The 24,303-nt window shown below is 34.0% G+C and overlaps 1 protein-coding gene across 3 annotated transcripts in view; it reads right to left on the reverse strand.

Moving 5' to 3' along the window:
* The window catches only part of Glcci1 (glucocorticoid induced 1), a 148,066-nt gene that overhangs the window by 12,708 nt on the left and 111,055 nt on the right, over window positions 1–24,303 (reverse strand). For 2 of the 3 annotated variants that reach the window (XM_047560080.1, XM_047560082.1), the window contains exons 4-6: window positions 15,277–15,393; window positions 7,832–7,984; window positions 3,082–3,292 (exon numbers count right to left, since the gene is read on the reverse strand). In XM_047560080.1, coding sequence (XP_047416036.1) covers window positions 3,082–3,292; window positions 7,832–7,984; window positions 15,277–15,393 — 481 coding nt within the window. The remainder of the gene's footprint in view (window positions 1–3,081; window positions 3,293–7,831; window positions 7,985–15,276; window positions 15,394–24,303) is intronic. The other variant, XM_047560081.1, reaches the window with a different exon arrangement.

The raw sequence follows: 24,303 nt of genomic DNA on the forward strand, positions 1-24,303 counted from the left end.
TATCCTAAACATAACTGTATTATGCATATTATTTGTTTATATTCCTATTACTCCCTGTAAGGCTATATTCTTTATTTCTCCATTCTCTAATTCAGTAAACTAGAAGTAAAAACTCAGGTGAAAAACATAAATCTCTAATCCCACTCCTAAAATGCATGGTGGGCATGTATACATGCACATATACATAAATAAAGGCAAAAGATGCTATTTTAATTTTTCTCTTCACAAAGACAGTATTTGGTTTGCTGGAGAACTAGAAATTTCACATAGAAGTCATACATTTTTCTAGGGAACAGTAAGATCAATTTGGTCTTAATCACAAAACAATGCCTCTAAGTTAATTATGGTAGATACCTTAAGAAACTGATGTTATGAGGCTTTAAATCCCAAATTGAGGTTGTCTTGTAGAAAATGAAAAAAAAAATACCAAATTCTCCTGAGATCTCTTCTATCTCCATAATTTTTAAAAAAACTTAAAAAAATTATTAGCAACACCCATCACCACTATTTTTTACTATGTATCAAGGATTACACTAAACACTTTGCCCACTATCTCATTTAACCCCCACCCAAATGATGAGGTAAGTATTATCACCCTATTTTACTAAGAAATATCTTAAAACTATCAGGAAAAAATTCAGCCTTACAGATGATCTGGACCAGCATTCATATTTTACACACACAAAAAAGAGAGGAAGAGTAGAAAGGTATCCAGTGAGGACAAATAAAAAGGCACTGAGGAAAACATACAAAGAAAGGCAAAGTCTTAGGAAAGGGTCTAACCTGTTAAGAAATGGTCAGGATTCAGATCATTAGTTAACTGGCAGGAATTAAGTAGGCCAGAGAGAGAGGTTTTGGATAAGTTGCAGAGGAAAAGTAAGTAGTTTTGAAAGTACTAGGGAAATAAATAGGTAATAATAATGATGATGATTTTATAGCAGTAGCTACCGTTTACTGAATCCCTGAGAATTAGTTCAGGTTTTACGTCCAAAACTTCACAGAATTCAAATGCACTCCTGTGTGGTTTCAAAGCGAGTGCTGTCCTTAATTTCTACATTATAATGTCTCTTGTAACAAAGATCCTGACATGTCACACAATTACACCACCTCATTAAAAAAAAAAAAAAAAAAAAGAGGAAGAAGAAGAAAGAAAGAAAGAAAGAAAAAAAAAATTATAAATCTTCAGAAAAAGAGATGTTAAAGAACATGTACTGCTTGAAACTTATCTAAGCGAAGATCTTTTCTGAGGTACTGCAACCATTTATTTATCTGCTTTATGGACATATTCACTGGGAGGCACTGAAGGCAATCCCACAACCAATAAACCAAAAAGGAACTCATCTATCATCTTCCCAACACATTTCCTTTTTGGTTCAGCATCTCTCAATTATTCATATTATTATGCATAAAAACAAAACAAAAAACAAAACTTCAGAATTAATTGCCTAGTCTATCACCACCATTTCTACTTTTAATTTTACCACAATTATAAATGTTTATAAGTAGCAAAATAGGCCAACTTGAACTGTACTTATGCTTTCTACTGGTATAAAAAAATAATAGTAGTTTTAGAATCTATCAAGACAGACCAGTTTTACCATTTACCACTTGCATGGTCTAACATCTATTTACTACTACCACATTTGTCATCAAAGCACACACTCCTACCAGAAGCCAGGTTATTTTTTTTTTTATTTTCCTGTGAAATGTCCACAGTAAAATGGCTATAAATAGTGATCAGAAGTCATTGCTTTGGTACCACAGCAGTGAAATGAAAGTGTCCTAGTCTAACATTCTAAGAATGAAAATGTCTCACTTGAAGCAAAGAGATTTCTGAGATAACATTAATACACCTGTAATGGAGGAAGGGGCTCCACAAGGGCTTTAGTAACAGAAGGGTCAACAAGAAATCAGAAAGCTGTTGTAATATAAATGCAGAGCACAAAGTCCCAAGTAGCTTCCATTTAACATCTCAGAGGAGTTAGTACAGTGAGCAAAATAAACCCTCAAAAGAATACATACCATACCATTCCTTTTGTATGAAATTTGTTAACAGGTCAAAACAAAATTTTGATGGAAGAATCAGAATAGGGGTTACTTTCAGGTTCAGAGGGGAAAGATGCTGTCTGGGAAGAGGCCTGAGGGAGCCTTATGAGTTATAAACCTATTCTCCATCTGTACCTTGATTCTTATGAGTACACACATAAGTAAAAATTAATTGGGCTGAACATGTAGTATCTGGGCACTTCTCATAAAATAGTACTCCAAATAAAAACAAATCACAGACTGGGAGTCATAGTAAAATAAGGACCATAAAAATCCTGTACGATTTTTATAAATTCTAGGTTTTTTGTTTTAAAATTTTTGTTGTCATTGATTTCTTTTTGGTGAGAAGTAGTACATGTGTTATAAAAAATAAGTTCAGTGTTTCTTTGAAAGTAGCTAGAAGGTGGCAGCTGGGTAGTCTATACTGTTTTTTATAGTTAGGTTTTAGGGGGCCAGAAATGGAAAGTACCAAGTACCTGACAAAAGGGAGAACACAGGGACACAGTGAGGGCCAGATAAGCAGTTAGAAATTCCAGAGCTTCTTAATAGTTAATTCATCCACATATCATAATATAAAGATGTCTTGGTATTCTATAGGTATTTATTAAATTATTGTACTTTTGTCTTTAAAAATATACTTCTTCCAAAAAAACGTTTAGGAAGTATTTCCTCCCAAATCACTGATTAGAAGATCTAATTTTAGGCATGTGAAATATATACTCTACCATAACAATCATTAGCTCTGGACAATGCCACAAAAAAACCTACATGAAGTTGTATACATTCCATTTCATAGCCTTCATTAGCTGTTGAACCATGTGCTGTGCTTCTCTGACACATTTATGGAAGATGTTTCTGAGAGTCACAAAGAAGGGGGTATGTGAAGCCAACAAACAAACAAACCTAGATTAACCAATCTTTTTCAGTCTCACCATTCAACAAAAGAAAAAATAATGATGTAATGATCTAAGACAAAGAAAGTATAATGAACAAGACCCTACAACAAATCCTCTAAGTGGATTACTCCATTCTCACCTTTATCTCGATCATAGAGCAAATCGTCTGTTGAACAAGGACTACCATCCTGGGATTCCGGAGGACAAAAGGGGGACACACAGGGTGAATGACTGCTGCAACTACTGCTGCGCTCCTGCACAGAAGGTGTCTGAGTGTCTATGCTGCGAGTACTACTGCTCCGGTAGTGAGCTGGGAGTGGAGCTCTTCGACCATCTGGTATGTCCAAAGGCTGTTAAGAACAACATCATTAAACATGTGGACAACAGTGTACACTTCATACAGAAAGCACGTTAGATTTTCTGATTTCACATTCCACCACTATTAATTTATTCTTCAGAGAATAGATACCAAGACCAAACATGTTACTTTTATCAAAAGTAAAATCACACTGTTTATTTGAAAGTTCTATGGCTCCCTGTATTTATTTGTAGGTTAGCACTTCCCACAATACTCCTCAAAAAACACTGTATATCTAATGCCTCGTACACGCACAAAACATTCAATAAACACTTGCTGAATTAATTGAACAGTTAAAGAAAGAGATCATTTGCTAGCAAGAAAAGGTAAAATCTCATTCATGGGTATAATTTTCATATTTGCTAATTCTTTCTAATTTTAATTTTCTAAAGGCCGAAAATGGAACCATACTTCTATTTCCTTTGCAAATTACCCAAAATTTCTAAGAGGTTTATTCCACTAGTATTCAATGAAGGATATTAACACAATAATTCTACTACTTTGATATCCAACTAAGTATGACTACTCATAATTCTTAGTTCTAAAAGCATTGTTTAAAAGTGACAAAAAGAAGAAATAAAAAGGAAACCATAATCACAGAATAATGTATTCTGGATTAGAGGCACTTTAAAACTTGCCAGGCCAATGTCTTATTTTTACAAAGAAGGGATCTATACTTTAGAACTCCTGTTGCCACAACTAATTAAGTGGAATCTGAACCTGCTAAGTAGACTCTTTCTATTCTACTACTGTTCTACAAAAATAGATCTCAATTTTCCTCATTTGTATACTAACAAAGTATAGTCCAAAAGTAAACTTTTATATATTGAATTTTTAAATAAACTAAAATATTTTATTATTATAAAGTATAATAATGAACAGGGTTGCAATAGTAGGAAAAGAACCAATATTAATGTTAGTTAACTTACAATGTATTTTCACTAGAATGTCTCAATGTTCTTTGACCTTGGTCATCTCAGAGATTTCAGAAACAAGGTCAGAGAGGAAACAGAGTAAAGTAAAACTAGGCAAGATTCAAAATATATCAATATTTTCTGTAAAAAGCAAGTGAAGGCTGAAACCTGACACTACTGAAATAAAAACTATTTACTGATATAATGGTGCATAACAAAATGATGCCAACTTTATAATCTGAAAATGACTACACCACTGTAAGGGAATGTTGAAGTATTTCAATATCAATTCTCTTTGCAAATAAAGTAAAACTCTCTAATTTAGGAATTAAAGGAGTATTAATTTACTTGGTCAAATTCTGACAGAAAAAAATATTACTGTAATCAAGGTATCAATGTGGGCAATCAGTTAAAGAAAAATGTACTAATTTGCAGCTAAAAAAGAGTTTAAGAATGTGAGTTTTTCTTTCATTTGTGTCCTATTTGATAAATATAATTTCTCTGTATTTCTACTTCTTAGTCTACAATGGAGTAAAATATATTAATTTCCTTAATCAACTTCTGTTTTGTTTGGGGGGTGGAATTACAATAACAAAACAGATTTTAGAAAACTATAAATTCATACAAAGTAACAATGGGAAATTTGAAGGCTTGGAATATGGGCATAATTAATGTAATAATTTTCATTTTTAGCTATAGGCAGACATTTTGATTTATTTGATTTGGTATAATGTCATAAATCTAAAATTTCTAAATATTAGTATTTTAGTTGTAAGCTTATAGGTTATCCCAAAATATTTCTGAAATGGCTACCCCTAAATTAGAAAATGAGTTATTTGAAAGCAGAACTATTTTAACATATAATACAGAGATAAACCCATACAGATATGGTCATCTTATCTTTGACAAAGGTGGCAAAGACAGTGTAACAAATGGTGCTAGGAAAACTAGATATTTGTAGAAGAATGAAATTAGACACATATCTATCACCAGCACAAAATGAAATTAGACACATATCTATCACCCAGCACAAAAATCAATTCAAAGTGGATGAAACACCTAGACCTAGGATTTAGACCAGAAACTGTGCAATTGATTGAAGGAAACTCAGGGTCAACACCCTGACATAAAGGTACAGGCAACGACTTCCTTAATAAGATCACCAAAACACAAGAAATAAAATCAATAAGCAATAAATGGAATGTCATAATATTATAAAGTTTCTGCACAGCAAAGGAAACAAGAGGGTGAAAAGAGATCCTATAGAATGAAAGAAAATCTTTGCCCGTTACTCTTCTGACAGAGGATTAATATCTAGAATATATAAAGAACTCAAAAAAATACCCCAAATCCCTAAAACCCAATCAATAAATGTGCAAATGAACTAAACAGACATTCTCAAAAGCAGAAATGCAAATGGCCAACAAATACACAAAAAAATAATCTACATCATTAGTGATTAAGGAAATGAGATTACATTTCACCCTCATTCAAATGGTAACCATCAAGAGTATAAATAATAAAAAATACTGGCAAGGATGCAGAGATAAAAGAACATTTACACAATTTTTGTGGAGCTGCAAATTAGTACATTCACCTTGGAAATTAATATGCCTGTTTCTCAAAAGACTTTGAATGGAAATATCAAATGACCCAGCTAGTCCCACTTCTCAGTATTTATCCTAAAGAACTGAAATCAGCACACAACACAGTGATAACATGCATTCCAATGTTTATAGTAGCCCAATTTATAATAGCCAAGTTATGGAACCAAACTAGGTGTCCATCAATAAATGAAAGGATAAGAAAATGTGGCATATATACACAATAGAGTTTAGCCACAAAGAAGAATGAATTTATGCCATTTGTTGTTAAATGGGTGAAAATGGAGAATATCATGCTAAATGAAATAAAACAGACTAAGAAAGTCAAGGGTTGAATGTTTCCTCTCATACATTAAAGTTCACAAGGAAAAAAGGACTGAAAAAGGGGGGATCTCACAAAAATAGAAGGGAGTTCAGTAGAGCAGAGGTAGGGGATCAAGTAGGAGGGAAAGGGGAAGAACTGGGGAATAAAATTAACCAAATTATGCTACATGCACTGTATGAATTTGTCACAATAAATACCACTTTTATGTATAATTATAATGCATCAATAAAAAAGTATAAATAAAAAGAAGAAAGGTTGAAAGTGTAGAGGAAGGAAAACAGGAAGAGGAGGTAGAAAAGGGAAACAGGAAGTCCTGGGGAAAGAAATAGAGCAAATTATATGCAAAGGAATATTCATGACAAATCCTACTACTGTGTACAATTTACAATGTATTACAATTTTTTAAAAAAATGGCCAAATAGAAAATTCACATGCAATAGTGTCCAGATTTCATTTCTAGAACTGAGGTGCCAATTTACAAACTATTTTTGATTAATTCAAAATGGATCCAAGGCCTAAATGTAAAAGAGAACTAAAACTATAAAACTCAGAAGGAAGTACAAAAGTAAATCATTACAACATTGGACTGAATAGTGGTCTCTTAAATATGACACTGAAAGTGTAAGAAAAAAATGGACTTATTAAAAATAGAAATGTTCTTCAAAGAACATATGAAGAAAGTGAAAAGACAAGTGACGGAATAGGACACAGTATTTTCAAATGATATATCTGATAAGGAACTTGTCTCTGGAAAATAAAGAACTTTATAAGAACTTTTACAACTCAATAATAAAAAAAAGACAATCCAATTTTTTAAATGGAGCAAAGGATCTAAATAAAAATTTTTCCAAAGAGATACAGGAATCACCAATAACCCATGAAAACATGCTTAATATCATTAGCCATTAGGAAATGCAATTCAACATGATGATGACATGCTACCATGATGATCATAATAAGAAAAGACATATAATTACAACTGTTGGCAAGGATGTAGAGAAACAGTAACCCTCATACACTGCTGGTGGGAATGTCAAATGTTGCAAACACTTTGAAAAAGTCTGGTAGTTCTCCAAAAGGTTAAATGTAGAGTTACCATACTTGCAATTCCAATCCTAGGTATATACTCAAGAGAAATGAAAACATGCTAACATAAAAATTTCTATACAAATGTTCATAGTAGCATTATTCATAATAATCAAAAAATAGAAATAATTTATATATATATCAGTTGATGACTAGATAAATAAAATCTGTACAAAGAAGTAATGTTGGGCAATAAAAAGGAACTACTGGATATGCTAAAACATGGATGAATCTTAGAAACACTATGCTAAGTGAAAAATACAAAAGGCCAATATTATGTGATTCAATTTATCTGAAATATCTAGAATAGGAAAATTCACAGAACCAGGGAGAAAACTAGTGGTTACCTAGGACCTGGAGTGTTACAGAGAAATGAGAGGTGACTGCCAAAGCTTCTTCCTGGGATGATGAAAGTGCCTTAATGTTGGTGATGGTTTGCACAACTCTGTGAATATGCTAAAGACTACTGAATTGTATACTAACTGAGTAAATTATATGGTATGTAAATTATTTCTCCATAAAGTTGTTACCTAAAAAAGTATTTCTGAGATGTTTAGTAATATTATAGAAATAAATAATTCAAATATCTCATGGAACCTTACCTTGGACACTTCCTCTTTCCCATTATTTTCCTTAATGAATACTTTTTCCAATTCAGGACTTATTCCTTCTACATTGCAGGGCACACGTGAAACAGACGATTTTGGCACTGATACATTTGACAGTGGCATAGGAACTGACCTTGATCCAGTAGCCTGAGGCAGAAGATAGTGTCAAATTATTTTTGAGCAAAGCAATCAAGAACTAAAAAGAATGGTAAACCTTAAAAATCAAAGGGTTTACGGATGTAGCTCAGTAGCAGAGCTCTTGCCTGGCATATGCAAGGCCCTGGCTTAATTGTCAGCACCACCAATAAAACAAACAAAAAAACCTTAAAACTGAAACTCAAGAGCAGAGTCATTTTAGACATTTTAAAAACATTAATAATTCAGGTATATATACAAAAAATGTAGATTCTAAAGTAAGGTAAAAATTATATAAGAGTCAAAAAAGTCCTTGAAAATCCCTTTAGGCAGATGTCAAGGTATAACTGTATAATGTACATGTATGTTCAGTAGGATGGCAGACAGAATCTTTAGCACTGTTTCATTCATTTCCCTTTTTGTATTTTACTGGGAAAACATAGTTGAAATCATGTGTCTCCACCATACAGATCAGTGTGTTTAAAAGATGTTTCCTATATAGTGCCAAAATACCTTTTAGTATTATTTTTCATTTCCACTTTAACCATTTAAGAAAACCTATGGATTATTAAGCAATATAGCAACGATATTGCTAAACTCAACACTCACTCAACAACTTCAAGGTTATTTTCAAATGGTTTTTGCAGGCATTCTCAAAAATTAAGCACCTTTGATAGTTGTTGTAGGAGTTACCAAAAACTGTCAATGAACCATTCTTTCCATGCTCAAGGAAATCATACAATGGGAAGGAAATAAGACAGATTAACAAGGTAAAATTTAAAACAATGTGTCATCTCAGCTTATACTGAATGATTAAAATTGACATACATGATTTGTAATGAGGCAAACTTCCAGTCGCTGGTCAGCACTAGTGTTTCCCAAACTCAGGGCTGTGCTTCTGCCATTTGTGAACTGCTGCCGATTCATAAGCTCTGTCTCTCATATTATCTTCCCATACATTAGTATGTGAAGACTTTCCATTTATATCTTTTTTTATTTTTCAGGTACTCAACAAAGATATACAGTCTGCATATTTCTTTTAAGTTCAATTTTACATTTTTTCATTATATTTAACATTAAGAGAAAACTAGCAAATTTTTCTCTTTATATTTTAGCTAGTCATCTCATTGGGATTTTGATTAATAAAAAGTGGGAAAGACTGAAATCCAATCAAAAACAATTAGACTGACATAGCCCTCAGGAGTGCTTAAAAAATTATTAACATCTGATAATTTAAACCTTTTTTTTTTTTTTTTGCTGATGTTCTTTAAGTTCTTTAAAGCACATTCTAGACTTCAAATGTAATCAACAAATATTTGTGTATCAAAAGATAATTTCCCCCACATTGTTATTGATTTTATTGGTGCATTTCAGTTATATATATTGATAGGATTTGTTGTTACATATTTGTACAACCCTTGATCTTAGGAGTCTGATTTATTTTGCTTAACATGATGGTCTCTAGTTCCATCCATTTTCTAGCAAATGCCATAATTTCATTTGTTTTTATGGCTAAATAAAATTCCACTGTGTATTTTCTTTATCCATTCATCTGTTGATGGATACCTAGCCTGGTTCCTAGGTTGGGTATTATTATTTGTGCCACTATAAACATTGATATGCCTGTATTACTATTAGTAGTAAGATGGCTTTAATTCTTCAGGATAAATACCAAGGAGTAGTATAGCTCAGTCATCTGGCAGTTCCATGTCTAGTCTTCTGAGGAACCTCCATACAGATTTTCAGCGTGGTTTTACTAATTTACACTCATACCAACAGAGTCTAAGAGTTCCTTTTTCTCTACATCCTCTCCAGCATTATTATTTTTCTTTTTTCTTTCTTTTTTTGTGGTGCTGGTGATTGAACCCAGGGCCTTGTGCTTGTGAGGCGAGTACACATTCTACCAACTGAGCTATATCTCCAGCCCTATTAATTTTCTTGATGACTGACATTCTGACTGGTATGAGATGAGATCTCAGTGTAGTTTTGATTTGCATTTCCCTAATGGCTAATGATGTTGAACATTTTTTTTTGTTGGCCACCTGTATTTCTTCTTTTGAGAAGTTGTCAACTTAATTCATTTCCATTTTTAATGGGGTTATTTGATTTGGGTATAAAGTTTTTTGAACTCTTTACATATTCTAGATATTAGTCCTATTAAAAAAGTAGCTAGATTTTTTTTTTTTCTCTTCTGTGGAATTCCTAATTGTTTCCTTTGGTGTACAGGAGCTTTTTAGTTTGATGCTGTCCCATTTATTAACTTATGGCATTATTTATTGAGCCTTAGGGGCCTTACTGAGAAAGTCATTGCCTGTGCCTAAAAGGTGGATTGCTGGCCCTACATTTTCTTCTAGGAGTTCCCTTTTGATTTTGAAGGACAGCTTTGCTGGATAAAGCAAACTTGGTTGACAATGATTTGCTTTTGGGACTTGCAACACATCATTCCAAACTCTCCTGGTTTTTAGAGTTTGTGCTGAGAAATCAGAAGTAACTGATTGGCTTGCCTCTAAACAATCTGACATTTTTTTCTCTTGAGGCTTTTAAAATTCTATTCTTATTCTGTATGTTAGGCATTTTAATTATAATGTGTCATGGAGAGGTTCCTTCTTCATCTTTTTTATTTGGTGTTCTGAATACCTCCTGTATCTAGATATCCATCTCATTCTGAAGGTTTGGAAAAGTTTGTTATTGTTTTCCTGAAGAGTTTATCCATTCCATTAGCCCACATCTCACAGTCCTCCTCAATTCCAATGATCTCTTCATTGTGTCCCAGAGTTCTTGAATATTCTGATCATGGATACTTTTTCTGTTTTCTTTAATGCTATCTGAATGTTCAAGGTTGACCACTTTGTCTTCCAGCTCTGAGATTCTGTCTTCAGCATGGTCTACTCTATTAAACTTTCAAGTGAACATTTTGATTTATTATATCTTTCATTACCCAGATTTGTTTGGTTCTTTTTCAATATTTCTATCACCTTAATTGAATTTCTCATTTGTAGTCTTTCTAATTCATTCAGTTGTTTTTCTGTGTTCTCTTAGAATTCATTGATTGTTTTTATAAGAATTCTTTTGAATTCCTTATCTGATATTTCATCCACTTCAATATTTTGGGGGTCATTTGCTGTGAATCATGAACTTTAGGAGGTGCTGTGTTAACTTGTTTTTTCGTATTTCTTATATTCCTGTATGCATCTTTTAGAAGGGATTTCTCTTCCATTCTTTTGTTTGAGTCTTTTTAGGGCATAATCTTTCCTTGTCAAAGTTTCCTAGAGTGATCTAGATTGAGACATCCTTGTAGGTGTGTTATCTGCAGCCTTTCTGTTATTTTTGTTTTTGCTATAAGCAATGGACATCTATAGGTGGGACCTGGGGGCCCGCACCCAATACTTTCTACTTGGGGTTTGGTTGTTAGATTGGGTTTTGTCTCTTTTATTCCTTGTATTGAAGAATTGATGAAGATTAAGTATCATTAATTTGTGTGGAACAAGGCACACTGTCTTTTGGTTGAGTTTAGATCAGCAGCAGAGTTCCTACTCTGTGAACTTACAGTGTCCCTAACTTACAGTATCCCTGTAGGTTCCCAGTACCTTACAGAATAAGGGGAAACAACAGCGACAACCAATGAAAACAATATACAACATCAAACTAAATACTTTTTCCCTACTATGACATCTACAATGTTAATTGCCACAAAAAAACAAAACAAAACAAAAAAAAAAAAAAAAGAAAGAAAAGAAACGGTAGGGTCAGCAATCGCCAACAGCAAAAACAATAAGTAATGATGAACAATATCTGGCATTAAAGCAAACTATAGGTGTCAACTATGTCATACCCAGCAGTAATAACTACAACAACATTAATGGTGGGGACATAAGTTCTAAAAACAAATTAGTGCTAAAAGATGGTAAAAATACAGTAATTAAAAGAAAACGTGTTAGGAAGACAGAAAAGAATTTTCAATTTCAAAAAGTGAACAGAGAATGCAGAAGAGCTATACCATGTGATGGTTTTAAGGAAAGATAAAAGAAGAAACAAAGTAAAGGGAGAGTGAGAAAGATAACAATAGAATTTAGCTGTTAGTAGGAAAAAAAAGAAAGAGAAACAACAGACAAATGAAAATAATAAAAAACAGCACCAAAATACACTAAGCAAAAACCCTAACCCTCAAAAGACAAGGAAAAACATCTACATTTAAAAACTACTAAAAATGAGAAAAAAAAGAAACAAATACGTGTATGTATATATGTGTCCATGAACCAATCAGCACAGCAAAAATGCAAAAACAAAAAACAACAAAAACAAAGAAACAAACAACAAAAAAAGAGATTCTTAATGAAGAATGAAGGCATGTATCATCTCCACTGAGATGGTCAAAATAGTCAGTGAGAATAGATGGTCACTGTCTATGCCCGATTGTCATTTCTTCTTGAGCTATATGTAATAAAGAGCAACTGAGCGAAGGTCGGGGTTGTTAACCTCTTCCTCTTTTTGTGTTGCTCATCAAGGTACCATGTCTTGGAGTGGCCCAAGACTGAAGCTGGTTCAAATAATTCTCAGCTTCTCTTTTCCCCAGTATGAGGTAGGATGGGATGGGAAGTACTGTTAGTTGAGAGTTTTATCTACACAGACCAAAGTATTCCCAAGGTGGGGCTGCTGAAGAGTTCTATAAGTGGAGTTCTGGCAGGTGGGTCTTAGGTATAGTCAGGCCTCTGGGGCTTTGCTGGGTGGTGTCTATTCTGATGTGATTAAATCAACACACCTCTACAGCCTGGCACCTGCCAATCTCTGCTAGGAGTCTGGAACTCAGAAACCTCTCAAGGATTTTACTCACTGGGTGGGAACCAATCCTTCACCCTCTCTGCTGCCCATGAACACAGCCTTCTCAGGCTTAGTACCTGAGTGTATTCACACTGTCCTGTTCAGATTCCCAACCCACTTTAGGTGGTTGCATCAATCTCCAGACTCAAAGTGGGTAGAGAGTTGAACTCCTCCTTCACTTTTCTGACTTGAATTCCCCTGGGTAAAATATTATCTGTTTTCTTTTGCTAGGTACACCCTAGGTGATATGGTAGGCGCTTGCTAGGACAGTGCAAGCCCAGTTGGCTGAGATCTCCTGGCTCCCATAGGAGAAGCTGCAGAGTGGCCAAACTCAAAAAGGCTCCAATTCAGCTCTCTGAGGCCAGTTGGGAAACACAGGGCACTCTTCAAGCAACAGTGCACAGTGCAGCCTCTGGATCAGCTAAAGGCAGTCTGACCTCAGGTTTTTTCTATACTAAATCTGTCCATTATGTTTCTTTCTGTTTTCCTTCCCTTTGTGCTTAACTAGCACCACTATTGCTACTGCCACAACCAGCTTAGTTTCAGGGTAGTCTTTCTTCTTTGTTTAAGGGACCCAAATTTCTGAGTCTCTAAGACATTCTGTCCAATATTGAGTTTTAGTGAAATCCATCTTTCACCAACCTTGCAGAGAAGCAGTACTCCTGCTGCTTGAATCCCGAGCCACGGAGCAACTAGGAATGGCATTTTCCTCTAACCTACCATCTTGAATCTCAAGATAATTATTTTTAAGTAAATTTGAAAAACTGTCTTTTTGTTAAATCAACAAGTTGATTGATCAAATGTAAGGGCATTGCATTCCTAGAGATAGTGCTTGAAATAAATCAAATAAATATGCCAATTTTGCCAATTCTATCAGATTAAGAAGAAAAAGGCAGACATACATAAATTTTCACTTCAAGTGACTGAGACTTGTCAGTTTGTTTTATACCTTTGATGAGGTATGATCAACATATAAGAAAAATCACCCCATTTTAAGTATGCAGTTAGTTAAGCTTTATTAAACATAGTCATCACACTATCAATATAGTCACATTTACAACCTCTATCCCTCCCTATGCTTCAAATTTCCAAGAACTTTTTTGCAGTCAATTCCCATCCCCAATACTTTGTTTCTATAATTTTGTCTTTTTGAGAATATAGCAAATCATACAGTATTGTAGTAGACTTTTGCTCCTAAATTCTTTCACTCAGTATAATGTTTTTGATATTCAATCATCATACCACATGGATTAGTTTTCCTTCTGTTTTACTACTGAGTAGTATTATATTGTATGGCTATGGAATATTTATTGACTGTTGATGAGTATTCATTTCCATGTTTATTATTAGTAGTAATGCCTCCAACACATCCATGTACAAGTTTTTGTATGGATATATGCTTTTATTTCTTGTGACGAGATACCAAAGAGTGGAAATTCTGAGTTGTTCAGCATATTCTTAATTTCTTAAGAAAACGATGAACTGACAATGTGCTTGTACCACTCTGCATTCCCACAAGCAATGTGTGCTTGTTCTAATTGTTCCACATCTTCATCAACACTTGATACTGCTAGTATTTTTCACTGTAGGGACCCTATAATTGGTTTTAATAACATCATTAATTCACTGATTTTCTACCTATACATCATATGCAAATACCAATGTCTTTTTTTTTCCTACTGTCCTCTCTAAAAAATCAATAATTACAAAATTACAGAATTTTAACTCTATAGTAATGCTGCCAATATTTTGCTGATAGGGTCTCACTACTACATTTTCAGTTAGTCACATGAGGAAATATTCCATTTTTAGTTTAATAAGAGTATCTTTTTAACATCACAAATGGACAGTTTTTATCAAGTGTTATTCAACATCAAGAAAATCAAATGACTTTTTTCCTACTTCAACTTATTGATAAAACTTACTAAATTAACATCTTTCCAAAAGTTGAATCAATTCCTGTACTGGATTTGTTTTGATATGTTGTTTGGCCTTCTTCTCCTACAGTATCATATTTGATTTACTAAGATTTATATCAATATTTGTAAATATATTTGGGCTACAGCAGTTTTCCTAAATTTTGTTCCATGGGATATGTTTGTTAGTACATTTTTTTTTGGGGGGGGGGATTAAAAAGTTTTTCAATTTCTTCATAAGCAAAATAAAGGTAAAATATAGAGAGGGATACAGAAACAGATGGGTTAAGGAACTACTAGGAAGATTAAACAAGAAGTGCCCATACTTGTTCAGTAAGTACATGAAGTATGAATTCAAGTCGGGTCAGTATCCTCCTTCAGATCACTATACTCTGTGATGTCTATTATTAAATGGTTAAAAATAAGGCTTTAAAAAAAAAGATCTCATTACAATTTAACAAACAGTAGTAAAGGTTTTGTTGTATTTTTTAATACCTAAAATTATTAATTCTCCCTTGATAATGAACCATAAGGAATTTTTCAAATCCAGACAAGAAGAATATTGCTTACCTGAGTGTGACTGATTGTTATATGGGTGCCATGGAGAGGTGACTGCCGATCTTTCTCCTTACTGTGACGACTACTTTGTTTACTGCGTTGAAGCTGCTGCCTCAGTTTGGCAATCTGCTTTGGGGAGAGGGATGGAGAGGTAAGAGAACAAAAGTGAATACCAATTTTTTGGTATTTTTTTTCAGATTTGGGTAATTGATAAATGACTTTTTTCCTCAAAGATTTCAAGAGATAATACTTCACCACGATAATTTTATTTTTCAAGATTTTTTTATTAAGGCTATTGAAAATGAGAAATGTATGATACAAACGTTTCACTGCTACAAATTTAAATAGTGTTATTAGTAAATATGTAGACTCAATTTTCACAGATTATTTCAGATTTTATTTATGTAATGCCAGAAAGAGCTTTCTTTATAAAATTATTTTTGTGAGAAATATTTCAGTTGCTTACTGACTGAATTCAAACCTGATCTCTTAAAATAGGAACCACATTCAAATCTGAGTTACTGTCTTATGTAAACAAATGAATTTCATTTATAAATAATTAAATATTTTTAAATTGCAATCCCAATAGTGGTGAGGAGTATCAATGATATTTAGTACAAATAACTTCTTAGTTTTTAGTATCTATTACTCTTCAGTCATACACTTTTAAAAATAAATGTAATTTAGAATATGTTCTCCTAAATGGAAAGCTCACACTCCTAGGTTTAAAACACACACACACACACACACACACACACACACACACTTAATATAACATGATCTGGAATCATTAAACCACTTAAACATTTTAGGCAGTATATAATCTACTTTATATGTGCTAGACTGTAAGTAAAAATAAATTATAAAGGGAAGGAAACTACTATGGTATGGATATGGTTTAAGCATGTCCCTCAAGGGTTCACATGTTGAAAGCTTAGTCCTCAGTGTGGCAAAGCTAAGAAATAGTAGGGCCTTTAAAAGGTAAAGCCTGTTGGGAGGTTATATGGAACCTTTAAGAGGTAGGTCTAGTGAAATGTGATTAGATCATTAGGGATGCTGTCCTCAGAAAGTAATGCTATACTTCTAATGGGACCCTGGGTAGTTTTCACAAGGGTTGTTTCAAAACAGCAAGACTGGCTCTGGATCCCTGTCTCTCCACATGATCCCTTCCTCTCATGCATCCTTCTACCATAATGCCATCTGTCATGATGTGATACAGCCAAGGGAGCCCTCACCAGAGACCAAACCAGATGGGGCTGCCTGATCGTAGACTTTCTGCCTCCAAAACTGTAAGCTAAATCAACTTCTTTTCTTTAGACAATATTCAGGTATTTTGTTATAACAATGGAAAACAGCCTAATATAGGAACCATTGTTAATTTTTGGAAGTAATTTTATACCAGTATTATATTTCCTTGTATAAAAGATGACAATATTAATCAATCAACAAATATGGTGAGCCCAGTTTTATTTACCCTACAAGGTAACCTACAAGGTAAACACAAAGTAAAGGTAAACACAAAGTCTGTAAAATACATATATTTTCCTCAGAGCGATACAGCAAAAATACAGTGTATTATGAAATTCTCTAAATATTTATCTTAAATAACCACAGCAATAAAAAGCATAATAGACAATTACAATTAGAGACTATAAACACTCAAGGGGAAAAGTATGTGGGTTGTTTAGGAAACTAATTTTTACCGTGGCAAAGAGTAGACAGGAAACAGTATGCTACAAAATTAAGCACCCAAACAAAGGAATAGTTTACAGGTCTTCTTTTATATTAAGATCTTTAGATCCTTTTAGTTTTTTTAAACCCTTTGAAGCTTATGAATCTGTCATACAATGTCCTTTCAAAAGATATACAAATAAGTTTGTGTTAATATTTGTGTTCCCTACTATTTGTTGAAATAACAGGTTTTTACAGAGAATGTTAATTTTCACAAGAGATCAAAATTAGTAATTATTATAAATCAAGATAAACTATTCTCTATGATAAAAACTTAATAGAACTTAATATTGCACAAGTTATTTAATTAGGATTAAGTATTTTCTGAATATGTTTTAGTAGTGTTTTGAAAATGGTAAGAGCTTGTATAGAAGAACCCAGAATGCCTAGAGATTAATCAAAGCAATCTGTAATTTGTGGGGTGCTGTATATGGCCAGCAAATAAAATCCAGGCTTAGCTGATCAATTAGACATGGAAATTTGGCTCCTGGGAACTGGCAATCATGAGAAATTGTTCCAGGTTGCCTAGAGTATAGTTTTGGTGCAGTGGCTCACCACCAGAATTTGCAGGCCCTAGATGTGCCAGTGACCAGCGTGTTAGAGCAAAATGTCTTGCTTAGTCCCACCTCAACCTGTTTCTCATGGAAGAAGCTCCTACCAATCCCCCTCTTGATCTGTACCATTATAAATAAAGGAAACGTGCGCTCCATTTTGCTAAAGTCATACCCTTGAATGGCTCAACACATCACGCCCCCATTCAAAAGATAATTGTCTCCTGTTGTTTTTTCTATTAAATAAGTTTCTTAGTGATTAGTTCACAGTCAGCTTATCCCTCTGACAGGAACACTTTTCCTCGCCCATGGAGGACATGCAACTATAGTAATTATTTGTTTTTAAAATAGTCTTTAAAAATAAAAACAATCTTAATTAAAGATTAATCTTTTTTAATTTGTTCTCATTAAATTTACATGACAGTAGAGTGTACTTTGACATATTATACATACATGGAATATAACTTATTCTAATTAGGATCTCATTCTTGTGGTTGTACATGATGTGGAGTTTCACTGGTTATGTATACATGAACATATGAACATAGAAAAGTTATTTTTGATTCATGCTACTGTCATTCTTAATTACAACCCCCTTCCCTTCATTCCCCTTTGTCTAATCCAATGAACTTCTATTCCACACACCCCCTTATTGTGTGTTTGTATTCACATGTCAGAGATAACACTGGTCTTTGGTTTTTTGGGATTGGCTTATTTCACTTAGCATTAGTCTCCAGTTTCATCCATTTACCAACAAATGTCATAATTTCATTCTTCTTTATGGCTGAGTAATATTCCATTGTGTATATATACCACATTTCTTTATCCATTCATCTGTTGAAGGGCACCCGGCTTGGTTCCACAGTTTTGCTATTGTGAATTGAGATACTATAAACCTTGACAAGGTTGTGTCACTGTAGTATGCTGATTTTAAGTCCTTTGGATATACACCAAGGACTGGGATAACTGGGTCACAAATGGTGGTTCCATTCCAAGTTTCCTGAAGAATCTCCATTCTGTTTTCCATAGTGGTTGCACCAATTTGCAGTCCCACCAGCAATGTATGAGTGTACCTTTTTCCCCACATCCTCACCAACACTGTTACTTGTATTCTTGATAATTACTATTCTGACGGAAGTGAGATGGAATCTCAGTGCAGTTTTATTTTGCATTTCTCTAATTGCTAGACATGTTGAACATTTTTTTCATATATTTGTTGATTGATTATATTTCTTCCTCTATGAAGTTCCTGTTAAGTTCTTTTGCCCATTAATTGTTTAGGTTATTTGTTTTTCTGGTGGTTAAGTTTTTTGAGATCATTGTATATCCTGGAGATTAATGCTCTATCTGTGGTGCAGGTGGCAAAGATTTTCTCCCATTCTGTGGGCTCTCTCTTCACCTTCTTGAGTGTTTCTTCTCCTGTGAAGAAGTTTTTTAGTTTGATATCATCCCATTTATTGATTCTTGATTTTATTTCTTGCCCTTCAGGAGTTTTATTGAGGAAGTCAGTTCCTTAGCTGACATGACAGACATTTGGGGCCTACTTTTTCTACTAGTAGGTACAGGGTCTCGGATCTAATGCCTAGGTGCCTGATCTACTTTGAGTTTTGTGTAGCATGAGAAATAAGGATTAAATTTCATTCTACTACACATGGATTTCCAATATTCCCAGCACCATTTGTTGAAGAGGCTATCTTTTCTCCAACATATGTGTAAGGCACCTTTGTCTAAGATGAGATAACTACATATATAGATAACCCATATATATATATATATATATGGGTTTGTCTTTGTGTGTCTTTGTGTGTGTCTTTGTGTCTCCTGTTCTGTTCCATTGGTCTTCATGTCTGTTTTGTTGCCAATATCATGCTGTTTCTGTTACTGCAGCTCTGTAGTATAATTTAAGGTCTGGTATTGTAATGCTTCCTGCTTTACTTTTCTTGCTTAGGATTGCTTTGGCTATTCTGGGCCTCTTATTTTTATTTTTCCAAATGAATTTCATGACTTCTTTTTCTATTTCTATGAAGAATGTCATTGTAATTTTAATAAGAATTTAATTAAATCTGTATAGTGCTTTTGTGGTATGGTTATTTTGACAAATTAATTCTTCCTATCCAAGAACATGGGAAATCTTTCCATCTTTGAAGGTCTTCTTCAATTTCTTTCTTTAGCATTCTGTAGTTTTCATTGTAGTGGTCTTTTACCTCTTTTGTTCCCAAGGTTTTTGGGATTGTTTGTTAGTTTGGTTGGTTGGTTTTTGTTGTTGTTGCTGTTTTTAGGCTATTGTGAATGGATAGTTTTCCTCATTTCTTTCAGTTGATTCATCACTGATGTAGAGCAGTACAACTGATTTATGGGTGTTAATTTCATATCTGGCTACTTTGCTGAATTTGAGTTCTAGAAGTTTTCTGTTGGGAGTTTTTGGGGTCTTCTAAATATAGAATTATGTCATGGGCAAACAGGGATAGTTCAAGCTCTTCTTTTCCTAGTTATATCCCTTTAATTTCTTTTGTCTAATTGCTCTGGCTGAGGTTTCAAGGAATATGTTGAATAGAAGTGGTGAAAGAGGGCATCCCTGTCTTTTCCCAGTTTTTAGAGGGAATGCTTTCAATTTTTCTTAATCAGGCTGTTTTGCAAGACTTCTGAGACATTAAAATATACCAGAAAATTTTTGTTCTACGCAGGTTTAACAAACACTCAGATACAAAAAGCATATACTGTGCTACCTATTAACTTGCTTGGAATACCAACTTTAGCAATGCAACTTTATACTTTTTCACAAAAGTTTTTCTTTGGAATGTATAAAATATCTATGGTCTTATTTACAATTTAGTATTCATTAGGATACAAGGAAAGTTCATTTTCCTAAATATGCACCGAGAACATTACAAATTCTAGTTTAGAAGCATGTGACATGAACAGAAGACTGCTATGCCATAAACCTCTCCTTTGCCTCAGAATACCAGAGGTCCCTGGGCTATTTTAACCACACAGAGAAGAAGAACACAGAGAACTGCAAATACTTTGGCCTTCTACATTAGAATTTCCTTTTCTTTTCCTTTTGATACTAAAGAGCCTCCATGGCTATCTTCTGAAGCCACCTCTTTCCTCCAACTCTAGTACCAATGAAGAATAAACACAAAGATATCTCTTGGAGGAAGAGCAGAAGAAGTTATGATTTTTTTCCCCATTTCATCCATAGGTCTGAACCTCTACCAAGGTCAGCCTTTCTGAGTTCACATTCCACTGCATCACACTGGACCCACCCACCCTAGTCACTATGATAAATACCCAATATAACCTTACTTTAAGAAGATAGTATGAAGTCATACTATGAATTTATCAAACTAAACTATAGATGATGCCTACTTTATTTTTCTAAATCTTCATTTGCTATTCTGTGGCATTAAGAAAAACAAAGAGAGGAGTCTTCGTTAAATATAAAACGGTACCAAGTACACCAGCATCAAGGTTTAAAAAGTTAGGGAATAAGTGACTCTGGGTCACAAATAAATAGTATAAAGGTAGAGAGAACAATGAGCATAAATGGTCACCAAATAAAAAAGACAATAATGTTAATGGAATTCAATAACGATAATCAGGAACTTGCCCCACTTAAAATCTGAGAACCAGGAATGCACTTTTTGTAACATTAACCTGCTTGTTTACTCTATCTGTCCTGTTTGTTTCCCGCTCTATTGCAAACTCTTTACCTCAAAAGACTGGTTGTATATTTTTGGTTCAGGGAATGAGAAGGAGGCAAATATTTCCACAGTAAGCCAGGGAAATGAGAAATCTTAACTTAAAAGTACTAAATGGTGGCACTGAGAAAGGAAGAGAGGATCCTTGGGTTTTGGAAAGGGAACAGGAAAAAAAAAAAAAGAGCAAATCTAAAACAAGAAAAAATTTACAGATTATCACTAGCAAGGGACTTAAGTGTTCTTAGCTAATCCTTCTTAACACATGAAGATGCAAGTATAATCATCAAAGGTAGCTGGGAACTCTAGTAATTCTTATATCTACGTTAAGACAAGATAGGGAGTTCATCACTGTTATCCGAAGAGAGTTGAATGGTACTTGCTATAGGACTGCTACACATAGTGATAAGATTATCAGAGGTTAGTTTAGAACTGAAATTCCTTAGAAAATGTGTTAGAGTGAAAAACATGTTCTGGGTGTCAGACATCTAACTTTTAATCAAATTTTTAAGACATAATTCACTCAAAACTGGGAATTAATTTTGAATATCTATTCCCCAAACTTAACAAAACTATCTATCTTTGAAAAGTAAAGATAGAATGTATAACTAAGTATATATAACTTGTATTCAATAACTAAAAACTTCAAACACTTTAAGATAATATGTTGTGAGCTGCCATTTTGTATCAGACAGTTTGAGTACTGACTATTAAAATTAAGGATTAAAAGCCAGGCCAGATCAAGCTCCCCTCAGCATGCTGTAAATCTTGCCAGAGTACTGAAGCTTCTGGAAGACTTTTTCTTCATTTAAAGGTATGTTCTATTTTTAAAAAATGGTATGCCAGTGGGACTGCATGCACTCAGAGAGGTTTGCTTTTTTCTAATCCACACAAAGGTGCCCTATAAGGTTGGCAGGACATCTAGAACATGTAACTATAAGCTAAAATGCATTTAAATAGAAACCAAAAGAAAAATGAGGCTGTGATTTTTCACTTTTTAACAATAAAGTCAAGATACTAAAATGGATTGAAAAGGCAGATCATGCATACCCTGGGAAAGGATATTCACAACATATATATACAACAAAAGACTCATTCCAGAAAATGTGAAGAACTCCTATGAAGCAATAATCAAAAAGAGAGTAGGCAAAAAACTTCAACAAGCACGCAGGCAAAGAGAATACTGAAATGGCCAATACAAATAGAATAAGGTGCCCAACAGCATTCTCATGAAACTAGTATGAATTAGAATGTCTAAACACCAAATGAGAGCAAAGATATGAAACAACAGTAATTCTCCATACATTGCTGGTGTGTGTGTGATGGGGGTGGGGAGGTCATGGTAGGCTTAATTATAGATTTTCTGGGGGCAACACCACATCAGTGAAGGGTCAGCTAAAGAGCAGAAAGCAGTGACTTGGCTAACAAGAGGCAAGAATTCTAAGTTCAATTACATGGAAGGGAAGAAATGGCATGCCCACTTATACTAGGTTATAAGGTGCAAAGTGGGAAAGGTGCTGAAAGAAGATGGATTCCTACTAAAAAGTCAAGAGACCTGGGGAGCTAGCTATACTGCCTGTCTTGCATGGAAAAGAGGAATGAGCTACTAGAAAATAGACCTATGCAAATATACAACTTTACATGTTTCTTTTAATGATATTTCTACAATTAAATGAGACATCAGAACATACCCTCTTTATGCAGAGTTATTTCTGCAACAGAAATTCATCCTTTGTCAAACAGAGGTAACACAAGTTCAAACAAATTATAATTCAGCATGCTGAAAATGCTCATTCTGACTAGTAACATCTACTTTCTAATGATTATTCGAAGAGCAATTTGTAGGCCAGTTTGTTTGATGATTTTGTCAACCACCAAAAGAAAGCATTGTTAAAATTTGCCTAAGTACTATTTGTTGAGCACCAACAATGTAGAAGTTACTGTGCCACTTGCTCTTAAGTGAACCATCTCATTTATTTTTCAACAAAAACATACTGAGATAGATATTACTATCCCCATTTCAGAGGTGAAGAAAGAGGTCATAAGGTTAAAAAGCTTGCTAAAAGTTGCACAGTTCAGTAGTGAAACTGAGTTTGAAATTAAGAAACAGAATTCCAGAGTCTGCTCTTATAAACACTGTTATCTAGTTTGTGGAATGTTCCCCAACTGACCCTGTGTTAATGACTTGGTCCTCAGCTTATGGTGCTTCTGGGAGATGGCGCAGCCTTTAAGAGATGGGGCCTTGTGGAAGAATATTAAGTCACTGGGGGCATGACTTTGGAGGAGATCCCGGGATTCTGGTCCTTATTGTCTCTTTCTTTGCTTTCCAACCACCACAAGGTAAACTGGTCTCATCTACTATGAACTCCCACCATGATGTACTATGCTACCACCACAGACCCAGAACAACAAGGCCAAGTGACATGGACTAAAACCTTTGAAAATGTGAACCCAAAAACCTTTCCCCCTTTTAGGTTGATTATCTAAGTTATTTTGTTACAGTAACACAAAACTGACTAACACAACTATCATTCTATATTGCCTGAAGGATTAAGTTAATAACTCACAGAAGATAAAGAAATCTTATAAAATGTGAGAACAAATGAAATTTTTGATAAGAGCTGAGCAAAGTAAGATACCCTCTCCCCCAAACAATTACTCATTACATTAGCCCAACTAATTTTCCTGATAATAAAGTTTGGAAAGTCATAAATTTCAAGTTGTATTCTCTTTTATATGAAACAGGGAATACATGACAAACTTCAATGCTTACAAAGAATAAGTGTTTCAAAACAAGGTTCTGCATTCTAATTTAAACAAACTGATAGCTACATACATACATGCCTGCCCACATGCAGAGTCCACATAAACCAGCTAGTTCAGAAACACAGAGATATCCCACACATAAGAACTAACTCCCACAGACATTGCTAGCTTCGGGGGAATTTTTATAAACATAAAATAAGTTTTAATAAAAAATATATTTACAACAATCAATAAGGCATAGTTGTTGATAGAGGCATTTTAACAAAAATAGATTAAATTTTAAATATACTTTG

Source organism: Sciurus carolinensis, chromosome 8 (genome assembly GCF_902686445.1).
Source record: "Sciurus carolinensis chromosome 8, mSciCar1.2, whole genome shotgun sequence".
Classification (NCBI taxonomy): domain Eukaryota; kingdom Metazoa; phylum Chordata; class Mammalia; order Rodentia; family Sciuridae; genus Sciurus; species Sciurus carolinensis.